Source organism: Oncorhynchus kisutch, linkage group LG17 (assembly GCF_002021735.2).
Source record: "Oncorhynchus kisutch isolate 150728-3 linkage group LG17, Okis_V2, whole genome shotgun sequence".
NCBI classification, from domain to species: Eukaryota; Metazoa; Chordata; class Actinopteri; order Salmoniformes; family Salmonidae; genus Oncorhynchus; species Oncorhynchus kisutch.
Genome location: NC_034190.2, coordinates 46417061 through 46429681, shown reverse-complemented (window position 1 = coordinate 46429681; position 12621 = coordinate 46417061). Strand labels below are relative to the sequence as shown.

At 43.5% G+C, this 12621-nt stretch overlaps 1 protein-coding gene across 1 annotated transcript in view; it reads left to right on the top strand.

The window, feature by feature from the left end:
• Window positions 1-12621, top strand: part of LOC109907756 (protein bicaudal D homolog 2) — a 77714-nt gene that overhangs the window by 33288 nt on the left and 31805 nt on the right. Inside the window, exon 2 of the mRNA XM_020505937.2 lies at window positions 6126-6338. Within this exon, the coding sequence (XP_020361526.1) occupies window positions 6126-6338 (213 nt within the window). The remainder of the gene's footprint in view (window positions 1-6125; window positions 6339-12621) is intronic.

The window sequence follows — 12621 nt, the reverse complement described above, 5'->3', positions numbered from 1 at the left end:
AACATATTTGACTGGACACACACGCTAGCTCCTTTTCAGTCCTGATAGGCCTTGTCCTCTAATCAGTGACCTTTGAACCCTAACACTCTGTGCTATCTGTATTGTCAGATTACAGGGGAATAACTATTATCAGGACACGTTCTTAACACTGACACTGAGGGGTATACACATTCTGGTGTCTTAAGGATCCACCCCTTTTTAAAATATTTTCGCCTGAAATGACATACTCAAATCTAACTGCCTGTGGCTCAGGCCCTGAAGCAAGGGCATGCATGTTCTTGGGACCATTTGAAAGGAAACACTTTGAAGTTCATGGAAATGTGTAAGGAATGTAGGGGAATCTACCCCAATAGTTCTGGTAAAAGATAATACAAAGACAAAAATCAACAGTTCTTTTGTATTTTTTTTTGTAAATTTCTTTGAAATGCAAGAGAAAGGCCATTATGTATTATTCCAGCCTAGGTGCAATATACAGCAGTATATGAGCAACGTTTTAGAATGATCCAATGAACCATTGCATTTCTGTTCAAAATGTTGTATCAAGACTGCCCAAATATGCCTAATTTGTTCAAAATTGTGCACTCTCCTCAAACAATAGCATAGTATTATTTCACTGTAATAGCTACTGTAAATTGGACAGTGAATTTAAGCTTTCTGCCAATATCAGATATGTCTATGTCCTGGGAAATGTTACTTACAACCTCATGCTAATCACATTAGCCTACGTTAGCTCAACCGTCCCGTGGAAGGGACACCGATCCCGAATAAGTTTTTAAGTCCCTTAGTTCTGTTCGTTTTGACTGGTGTGAACACTATCTGCAATAGGAAGCCCACTAAACAATGCACCATGGTTCGCTCAGAATGGGCGGTCTTGGTCCGGTTCAGTTCGTACCGTGGTGCGGTTCGCTGCAGGTGAGAACGCAGTCCGAACCAAACACAGTCATGCCTAATTATTGGTCGTTTGATGAAATGCATGCACCATCATAACTTGCAATCTCTGAAAAAACATTCCGTGGGTAGCAGCAGCATTTATTAGCTCATCCGATGCAGATTATGGGAGACGGAGGCTATTCCGTGGATAGACTATTCACGTCGCAGTTAGAGCAGCTATTGCGCTGCATCCTCCTGCATGTTGTTGGAAGACCAGAGCGAAAGTAATATAAAGATTGGGACACACAACTGATGCTTCATGTTAATCATACATGGATCTAACGTGAACATTTTTTTGTCCAATAATGACTTCATGGGCACATGATTTTGTTAAGGAAATGTTGTTTGTTTAGCATTTGGCAACCGGGAAAACTACAGCACCAGTCAAAAGTGTGGACCCACCTACTCATTCAAGGGTTTTTCTTTATTTTTACTATTTTCTACATTGTATAATAATAGTGAAGACATCACAACTATGAAATAACACACATGGAAACATGTAGTAACCAAAAACGTGTTTAACAAATCAAAATCTATTTTCAATTTGATATTCTTCAAAGTAGCCACCCTTTGCCTTGATGACAGCTTTGCAAACTCTTGGCATATGTGGGAACTCGTTCAAGACTGTTGGAAAAGCATTCCAGGAGGTACCTGGTTGAGAGAATGCCAAGAGTGTGCAACGACATTATAAAATCCATGTACACAAATAACAAGTGTGTAATTAAATTTGGCAAAACACAAAATGAGGTGGAAACTGAACTGCACTTCCGAACCTCCTCCTAAATATATGACCATATTATGTCATTGTCGTTGTTTTAAATACGAATTTGTTCTTAACTGACTTGCCTAGTTAAATAGGTTCCATTTAAAATTACCACAAAAAAATACACAAACCCACAAAGAATTTTGGTAAACTCCCATATCTATTGGGTGAAATACCACAGTGTGCCATCACAGCAGCAAGATTTGTGATCTCTTGCCACAAGAAAAGGGCAACCAGTGAAAAACAAACACCATTGTAAATATAACCTATATTTATGTGTATTTATTTTCCTTTTTGTACTTTAACTATTTGCACATCATTACAACACTGTATAGATACTGTACATAATATGACATTTGAAATATCTTTATTCTTTTGGAATTTTTGGAAGTGTAATGTTTCATATTTTATTGTTTATTTCACTTTTGTTTATTACTTATTTCACTAGCTTTGGCAATATAAACATACATTTCCCATGCCAATAAAGCCCTTAAATTGAATTGAATTGAAAAATTGAGAGAGCGAGAGAGAGAAGCAGACAGAGAGAGAGATAGGAAGATCAGAGATGACACCACATCATCCCCCTCCCCAGAACATCACATGATGATGAAGCTAACTGTGATGATGTGCTTTGCTGTCTGCCTGGGGGGCCTATAGGGATCAGAACCCAGCAGGAAGTCTGGTTAGATCCATCCCATAATATATGGGCTCATTTGGAATCAGACCTTGTTGGCTTCATAGGGCCAAATCTCCAGTGGGTTCTGTCTTCTCCCATTCCCTTTATACATGCTAGAGCTTGTAGCTCGTTTCTGCATTACCACAAATATTCGACTGATTCATTCTCTTAAAGTCAGCTGTCACCTTCCTTTACATACATATAGTTGAAGTCCGGAGTTTACATACACCTTAACCAAATACATTAAACTCAGTTTTTCACAATTCCTGACAGTTAATCCTAGAAAAAAGTCCCTGTCTTTAGGTCAGTTAGGATCACTACTTTATTTTAAGAATGTGAAATGTCAGAATAATAGTAGAGAGAATTATTTATTTCAGCTTTTATTTCTTTCATCACATTCCCAGTGCGTCAGAAGTTTACATACACTCAATTAGTATTTGGTAGCATTGCCTTTAAATTATTTAACTTGGGTCACATTATTTAAGTTGGATGAATTTCGTCCCATTCCTCCTGACAGAGCTGATGTAATTGAGTCAGGTTTTAAGGCCTCCTTGCTCGCACACGCTTTTTCAGTTTTGGCCACACATTTTCTATAGAATTGAGGTCAGGGCTTTGTGATGGCCACACCAATACCTTGACTTTGTTGTCCTTAAGCCATTTTGCCACAACTTTGGAAGTATGCTTGGTGTTATTGTCCATTTGGAAGACCCATTTGTGACCTAGCTTTAACTTCCTGATGTCTTGAGATGTTGCACGTAATTTTCCTTTCAGGTTATGTTGATATAGGACTCTTTTTACTGTGGCTTTAGATACTTTTGTACCTGTCTCCTTCTGCATCTTCACAAGGTCCTTTGCTGTTGTTCTGGGATTGATTTGCACTTTTCATCTCTAAGAGTCAGAACGCCTCCCCTTCCTGAGTGGTATGATGGCTGCGTGGTCCCATGGTGTTTATACTTGCGTACTATTGTTTGTACAGATGAACGTGGTACCTTCAGGAGTTTGGAAATTGCTCCCAAGGATGAACCAGACTTGTGGAGGTCTTACAATTCTTTTTCTGAGGTCTTGGCTTGTTTCTTTTGATTTTCCCATGATGTCAAGCAAAGAGGCACTGAGTTTGAAGGTAGTCATTGAAATACATCCACAGGTACACCTCCACTTGACTCAAACCATGCCAATAAGCCTATCAGAAGCTTCTAAAGCCATGACATAATTTTCTGGATTTTTCCAAGCTGTTTAAAGGCACAGTCAACTTAGTGTATGTAAACTTCTGACCCACTGGAATTGTGATACAGTGAATTATAAGTGAAATAATCTGTCTGTAAACAATTGTTGGAAAAAGTATCTGTGTCATGCACAAAGTAGATTTACCAAAGCTATAGTTTGTTAACAAGAAATTTGTGGAGTGGTTGAAAAACGGGTTTTAAGGACTCCAACCTAAGTCTATGTTAACTTCCGACTTCAACTGTATGTATGTTATCATGAATTCCTCTTTTATTAGCCATATCGCAATATGCTAATTCTCACTCACATCCTCTTACAGTTAACATATGGTGCTGCATGGTGCTGTATTAAATTTTTGGGCTGTGTGTCAGGGGTGCCGCATTAAGTTTATGGATTGCTTGCGCTCCCCCCTCCCCATCCCCCAAAAGTTACCCCATGCATAGGGGATGAGATTAAGGGGCTTGGGTCAGCGGGGGCTCGGTGCCCCCCATTTGAAGCCTGCCTGCCCGCGCCCCCTAGATTAGATTGATAGGGTCAGAGTCCAACCCCCCTACAATCCAGATTATAGTGATAGGATTCCCCTACTTTCTGATTGGGTTAATCCCTGCTCTTAATGACGATTTAATCAAAGAGGGGATGCGGTTGTTTTGATGGGTTGAGCTTTGAGTGGACGGTGGCTCATTTTGAGGCCCATGTGGTGTGTGATGGCACTCAAAGCGTGTGGATACAGTTTGTCGATGTAGTACAAGCTTGGTCATTTATCACCCGTTATGGTATCCCAAGGCCAATGCTCCACAGTGCTAGCCTGTGTGTAGATTGGTGTTCTCTAGGTGGCCTGAGATCCTTGACTCCTTTTTCCATGCTACAGCCAGAAACCATTCCACCATTCTAGAGCCATTCCAGTCTTCCAGTGAAAGCCTACTGTTGTTCTCAGCTGGAATGTGTATCTAATCATGTTTATGCTGTCTGCTTTCCTGCAATCTCTATATCTTTCCCCATCACGTGAGATGTCCATCATGCACGAGACATGATGTCATTTTCATGCCTGGCTGTAACTAGTTCTGCACAGGATTTTTTATTTTAACTCCGTCTGTAACTAGTTCAGTTTCACAAATGTCATTTTAAAGTGCAGATTTCCTTTATTCTCTAAAGTCCTCAAACTCAACAGTTTTTTTTCCCATTCTTCCCCTCTAAACAGGGACAGCGGGCTCCAGACCTTGTAGGGTAAGAGTTGAATACCCCTGCTCTAAAGGAAGGAATTACTGGGATTATGTTGAAACGCAGAAACACGACTTAATCTGGCCACAGTCACGTGCATGTGTACTGTAGAGTGTGTACTTTATAGTGTGTACTGTAGAGTGTGTCAGGGTCAGAGAGAGAGTGAGAGGAGATAAAAGCAAGGTCAGATGTCTGATAGTCTCAGGTGAATCCAGACGTAGGGATTGTATCCAGTTGAGAGACAAAATGAGAAATTAAAATCTCCATCAAATGGATCACTGGGGATTGGAAATGAAATCTGTAATCAGAGGGTGATTATTCTGAGAGAGAGAGAGAGAGAAACCTAGAGTCTCTTTGCGTGACCAGACATTTCTGAACAGGCACTGTGATAGGGCTGCCTCATGGTCCATTAAGAAATTAGGGTCAAAGTCCCGACAGAGGAACAATTAATAGTGAAGTGAAACACGCCATTATTGACTAAGGGCCATTATAGCAGCAAAGAGACAAAAATGGATCAGAAAATTACAAGACCTCTCTCACTGTCACACTCTTGTGTGTCCCTGGCCTGTGGTAGTAGAGACATCTTCCTTTTCTAAACTGCTGTCAATCTGGGGAATTTGGATGATTTCCTCATTTTATCTGCCTGTACTCATAGATGACCTTAAGAACATTGGACTATATTCTATAATCAGAGAGGGACAGTGTTTGTCCATGAGGTTTCCTATAGCCTGTCTTCTGCTTTACTCGGATTGGTTCCTAAGTGTTTGAACTGCCTTCTGCTTGGTCTCTGGTTGAGCATGTGCAGTATGGACTAGCGTCCTATGGGTGGAGAGGATGGGGGAGAAGAGCGAGTCGGTATGGGCAAGAGAGGGGGATGATGGAGGGAGGAATAGAGGTGTAAGAGGAGGATGATGGAGGGAGGAATAGAGGTGTGAGAGGAGGATGATGGAGGGAGGAATAGAGGTGTTAGAGGAGGATGATGGCGTCCAGGTGGAAACTGTTATGACTGAGGGGTTATTGCTCCAGGATATACTATTTTAGGAGGGAGAGCTTTTGGGACAGCACTCTCCTCCTCTCTGTTCTGTTTAGTTGGTTCTGTCCCCAGCTGAACCTCCGCTGAACAAGTGGGCTCATTTCAAAATGGATGAAATTCCAAATGGGAAAAGTAGCTCAGGAGATCAGCCGAGTAAATCCTACATGCTGGAACTCTCTGAAATAGTGTTCACATGCTTGTGCTCTTCTCAAGCCTACAGTAGCCTTTCCACTGCATTTACCAAACCCTAACCTCTCTCCCTTCCTGTCTCGCTCTCTCTCCAGGCGTTTGGACAAGCCTACTCCAACCATAAGAAGGTGGCTGCAGACGGGGAGAGCAGGGAGGAGTCTCTGATCCAGGAGGCGGTGTGTAAGGAGGCCTATTACGAGCAGCGGGTCCTGGAGCTGCAGACGGAGCTCCGCCAGGCCCGTAATGTCCTCACCAACACCCAGTCAGAGAACGAACGCCTGGCCTCCATCGCCCAGGAGATGAGAGAGGTAAGATAGAACAGGTTCAGTTGCCACATCCTACTATAGATGCGAGTTTGCATACAGACTAATACGCCACCTGATATTAAAACATGTAAGATTATATTTTCTGGACAGGTGTAGACTCTATTCACAAAAGACACATTGTAATCCTATCTTGATTTGATCTAGATTCTAGTTAACTACCCATTACTGGATTTGTAGGGCAAGGCACTTGCATTGCCAGGGTTGTGGGTTCAATTCCCACGGGGGATCAGCATGATGGAAATGTATGCACTCACTACTGTATATTGCTCTGGATAAGAGCGTCTGCTAAATGATGTAAAATATTTTTGAGATTATTGTGATTGGATTTGACAATAGGTATAGACTTGGGTATATGAGATCAGATCCTATTGTTGAGTATTATATGTGCATGTATGTAAACAAAATTACACTTGCACATGCTCAACTACACAATTGCTGATACACACACACACCCACACACACACTTATGTACGCACACGTACCTGTACTAGCATTGAAGCTTTCCCAATTATCTATACTTGGCGACACTTGCGCAATGTACACACCCATGCAAATTTGCTATACATTCAGATATTGTTTATTTATACCCTGCCTGTGGCTACTAGACTACAGTTCCAGACTTGCCCGACTCCCGTGCTAGCGGTTGAACTCTGCTTGGTGTGTTCAGGCAGGACTAATCACACCCACCCTGATAGTTTCAACCCCCGTGGTGAACTGGCACAGATCAGGCTGATTGAACGAGCGCCATAATGGCTGTCGTACTGATGTGGTCCTGTCTCTGCAGCCCTGGGGATCTGGGCGAGGCTAAAATTACAGAAGGAGAGAGCAGGGGAATCTTAACGGCCTGTCTCTGCTGTGGCGTGATGAAGGGAAAGGTTAACAACTGCTTGGTTAAAGAAAATTGAGATAAATAAAAAAAAGTATACCAGTTTCATTTAAGGACCAAAGAATTGACAGCTGTGCCGTAGAGATTGCTAAATAGTTGGGAGGAGATTTTCGTTTTAACGATTCCATGGCACATCGATTCAAAACGTAGAGTTTTTCTATGTAAATGATTATACATTATTCTTGCAACCAATTGAATGTTATATACAGTTGAAGTCGGAGGTTTACATACACTTAGGTTGGAGTCATTAAAACTCGTGTTGTTGTCCATTAGTTTACTCCAATTAGGGGAGGGGCGGTAGGGTTAGGGGAAAGTTATAAAGGAAAAAAAATATATATATATATATGGGGTGTTGGAAATGACGCAGACAATTACATTGATAGAAGCCACAATCTATTCGTAATATTAAAGCAGATCATAGTTGAGTACAACTTCTACTATAGACAAACTAGGCATATCAGGCATTATGCATATATTATGGTTACAGGTTAATTGTTGCATTAGTAATGCATGTGTGTGTGTGTGTGTCTGGGCTGAGCCAGCAGTGAAGAGATTGAAATAACGAGAGGGGCCGGCATGTTGAAAGGGGGCCAGGCCCCTCTTGGGGAGGTTGTTAGCTTTGAACTGACAGAAGGAGAGGGAGACAGAAAGAGAGGGAGAGACAGAAGGAGAGAGGGAGAGACAGAAGGAGAGGGGCTCTCACTTTTGGATTGTTTGATCTGAAGGGCTGTGTTCTCTTAGTAGTAGGTATTAAGGGTGAAATAATGAGGAGGGATTTCTGACACCGGCTGCTGAGCAGGGAGAGGATAAGGTATATACAGTAGATTACAAGAAGGGCAAGACGATATAGCAGTACCTCACCTCCATAAGCCTAAAAACTGTTCCTGTGTCTCCTTCTCCTGTCAAATGTATTTAATCAAAACAAATGAATTTCTCAGGGTTTTACTTTGTTCACAGAAAATCACTAAAGCATGCTGTGAGCCCTCTCTCTCTCTCTCCCTCTGTCTCCCCCTCTTTCTCTCCCAACCTCTCTTCCGCTTACTCTCTCCCTTCCTTGTTTAACCCCTCTCCCCAAATCCCTCCATGTTGGGACTCATCAGATTTAGTTAAGCTCTGCGACAGCGTTTTGCTGCTCAAGTTAGCGATTACTCCGGTTCTGTGAGGGGAGAGGGTCTGAAGGCCTCCTCTAAGGGAGTTTGGCACCCCCCCGTCAGTTTAGAAACGCGTCTGCGGCAAGGTAATCAAATCCTCACACTTTGCTTTCAGTCTGGCGTTTCTTATAGATATTAGGGTAAGTACTAACAATTTTCGTCAGGCTCTAGGAAATAGGCCAGTTGCTACTTGGCTCTGGCGACTGAAACAAGTCTTAAGATTGGCTTTATGGAAGCCAGATGTCTTTCTCCAAACATAGCTTATGTTTGACTTAGGCTGTGTCTCGTCTGCAGTAACAGTAGAGTATCAGCCCCCTCTTTATGAACACATGGATCCACTTATTACCTACATACTTGCACTTACAGTTGACGTCGGACGTTTACATGGACTTAGTTTGGAGTCATTAAAACTAATGTGTCAACCACTCCACAAATTTCTTGTTAACAAACTATAGTTTTGGCAAGTCGGTTAGGCCATCTACTTTGTGCATGACACAAGCACTTTTTCCAACAATTGTTTACAGACAGATTATTTCACTTATAATTCACTGCATCACAATTCCAGTGGGTCAGAAGTTTACATACACTAAGTTGACTGTGCCTTTAAATAGCTTGGAAAATTCCAGAAAATGATGTCATGGCTTTAGAAGCTTCTGATAGGCTAATTGACATAATTTGAGTCAATTGGAGGTGTACCTGTGAATGTATTTCAAGGAGGACCTTCAAACTCAGTGCCTCTTTGTTTGACATCATGGGAAAATCAAAAGAAATCAGCCAAGACCTCAGAAAAAAAATTGTAGACCTCCACAAGTCTGGTTCATCCTTGGGAGCAATTTCCAAACTCCTGAAGGTACCACATTCATCTGTACAAACAGTAGTATAAACACCATGGGACCACGTAGCCGTCATACTGCTCAGGAAGGAGACACGTTCTGTCTCATAGAGATTAACATACTTTGGTGCGAAAAGTGCAAATCAATCCCAGAACAACAGCAAAGGGCCTTGTGAAGATGCTGGAGGAAACAGGTACAAAATATCTATATCCACAGTAAAACGAGTCCTATATCAGCATAACCTGAAAGGCCGCTCAGCAAGGCAGAAGCCACTGCTCCAAAACCGCTTAAAAAAAAGCCAGACTACAGTTTGCAACTGCACATGGGGACAAAGATTGTACTTTTTTGAGAAATGTCCTCTGGTCTGATGAAACAAAAATATAACTATTTGGCCATAATGACCATCGTTATGTTTGGAGGAAAAAGGGGGAGGCTTGCAAGCCGAAGAAGACCATCCCAACCGTGAAGCACGGGGGATGGCAGCATCATTGTTACGTCCTGACCTTAGTTCCTTTTTTATGTCTCTGTTTTAGTTTGGTCAGGGCGTGAGTTGGGGTGGGCATTCTATGTTTTGTAGTCTAGGTTTTGTATTTCTATGTGTTTGGCCTGGTATGGTTCCCAATCAGAGGCAGCTGGCAATTGTTGTCTCTGATTGAGAACTATACTTAGGCAGCCTGTGTTCCCACTATGATTTGTGGGTAGTTCCAAAATCAAATCAAATTTATTTGTCACATACACATGGTTAGCAGATGTTAATGCGAGTGTAGCGAAATGCTTGTGCTTCTAGTTCCGACAATGCAGTAATAACCAACAAGTAATCTAACTAACAATTCCAAAAAAAACTACTGTCTTATACACAATGTAAGGGGATAAAGAATATGTACATAAGGATATATGAATGAGTGATGGTACAGAGCAGCATAGGCAAGATACAGTAGATGATATCGAGTACAGTATATACATATGAGATGAGTATGTAAACCAAGTGGCATAGTTAAAGTGGCTAGTGATACATGTATTACATAAGGATGCAGTCGATGATATAGAGTACAGTATCTACGTATGCATATGAGATGAATAATGTAGGGTAAGTAACATTATATAAGGTAGCATTGTTTAAAGTGGCTAGTGATATATTTACATCATTTCCCATCAATTCCCATGATTAAAGTGGCTGGAGTAGAGTCAGTGGCATTGACAGTGTGTTGGCAGTAGCCACTCAATGTTAGTGGTGGCTGTTTAACAGTCTGATGGCCTTGAGATAGAAGCTGTTTTTCAGTCTCTCGGTCCCAGCTTTGATGCATCTGTACTGACCTCGCCTTCTGGATGACAGCGGGGTGAACAGGCAGTGGCTCGGGTGGTTGATGTCCTTGATGATCTTTATGGCCTTCCTGTAGCATCGGGTGGTGTAGGTGTCCTGGAGGGCAAGTAGTTTGCCCCCGGTGATGCGTTGTGCAGACCTCACTACCCTCTGGAGAGCCTTACGGTTGAGGGCGGTGCAGTTGCCATACCAGTTGTTTTCTGTTGTGTGTCTGCACCAGCCAGAACTGTTTTGTTCGTTCTCTTTGTTATTTTTGTTATAGCTGTGTTTATTAAATAAATATGGACACATACCACGTTGCACCTTGGTCCTCTCCTTCCAACAGACGTTACAGAACTACCGAGAAAAACAGGACCAAGCAGCGTGGTAACCAGGAGCAGAGGGTTCTGGACTCTTGGACATGGGAGGAGATTTTGGACGGTAAGGGACCCTGAGCACAGGCTGGGGAATATCGCCGCCCCAAGGCAGAGCTGTAGGCAGCTTAAGCCGAGCGGCGGCGTTATGAGGAGTTAGCACTGCAGCGCAACAGGGACGAGAGGCAGCCCCAAACATTTCTTGGAGTGTGGCTAAGTCAGGTAGGAGACTTGAGCCAACTCCCCGTGCTTACCGTGGCGGACCCGGCAGGCACTGTGTTATGCCGTGAGGCGCACGATTTCTCCAGTGCGCAGGCATAGCCCGGTGCGCTACATCGCAGCTCCTCGTATCGGGAGGGCTAGAGTGGGCATCGAGCCAGGAGCAATGAAGCCGGCTCAGTGCATCTGGTCTCCAGTGCGTCTCCTCGGCCCGGGTTATATGGCACCAGCCCTACGCACGGTGTCCTCGGTTCGCCAGCACAGCCCAGTGCAGTCTGTTCCACCCCGCCACACTTGCCGGACTATGGGGAGTATCCAACCAGGACAGGTTGTGCAGGCTTGGTGCTCAAGACCTCCAGTGCGCCTCCACGGTCCGGTCCATCCGGTGCCTCGTCCACAGCCTCCTGTGGCAGCCCCACGCACCAGGCTGTCTCTCCGTCTCCTCCCTCCAGGTGCTCCCTCCTGTCCAGCGCTTCCAGAGTCTCCCTCCTGTCCAGCGCATCCAGAGCCGCCCGTCAGTCAGGAGCTGCCAGAGCCGCCCATCAGTCAGGAGCTGCCAGAGCCGCCCGTCAGTCAGGCGCTGCCAGAGTCGCCCTTCACTACGGCGCTGCCAGAGTCGCCCTTCACACCAGCGCTGCCGGAGTCTCCCGCCCATTCGGGGCCTATGTCTCTGTTTTAGTTTGGTTAGGGGGTGAGTTGGGGTGGGCATTCTATGTTTTGTAGTCTAGGTTTTGTATTTCTATGTGTTTGGCCTGGTATGGTTCCCAATCAGAGGTAGCTGGCAATCGTTGTCTCTGATTGAGAACCATACGTACGCAGCCTGTGTTCCCACTATGATTTGTGGGTAGTTGTTTTCTGTTGTGTGTCTGGACCAGCCAGAACTGTTTTGGTCGTTCTCTTTGTTATTTTTGTTATTGCTGTGTTTATTAAATAAATATGGACACATACCACGTTGCACCTTGGTCCTCTCCTTCCAACAGACGTTACAATCATGTTGTGGGGGTGCTTTACTGTAGGAGGGACTGGTGCACTTCACAAAATAGATGGCATCATGAGGTAGGAAAATGATGTGGATATATTGAAGCAACATCTCAAGAAAGCTTGGTTGCAAATGGGTCTTCCAAATGGACAATGACCCCAAGCATACTTCCAAAGTTGTGGCAAAATGGCTTAAGGACAACAAAGTCAAGGTATTCAAGTGGCCATCACATAGCCCTGACCTTAATCCTATAGAATATGTGTGGGTAGAACTGAAAAAGCGTGTGTGAGCAAGGAGGCCTACACACCTGACCTAGTTACACCAGGTCTGTCAGGAGGAATGGGCCAAAATTCAAAACTTATTGTGGGAAGCTTGTGGAAGGCTACCTGAAACGTTTGACCCAAGTTAGACAATATAAAGGCAATGCTACCAAATACTAATTGAGTGTATGTAAACTTCTGACCCACTGGGAATGTGATGAAATAAATCATTCTCTCTACTATTATTCTGACATTTGACATTC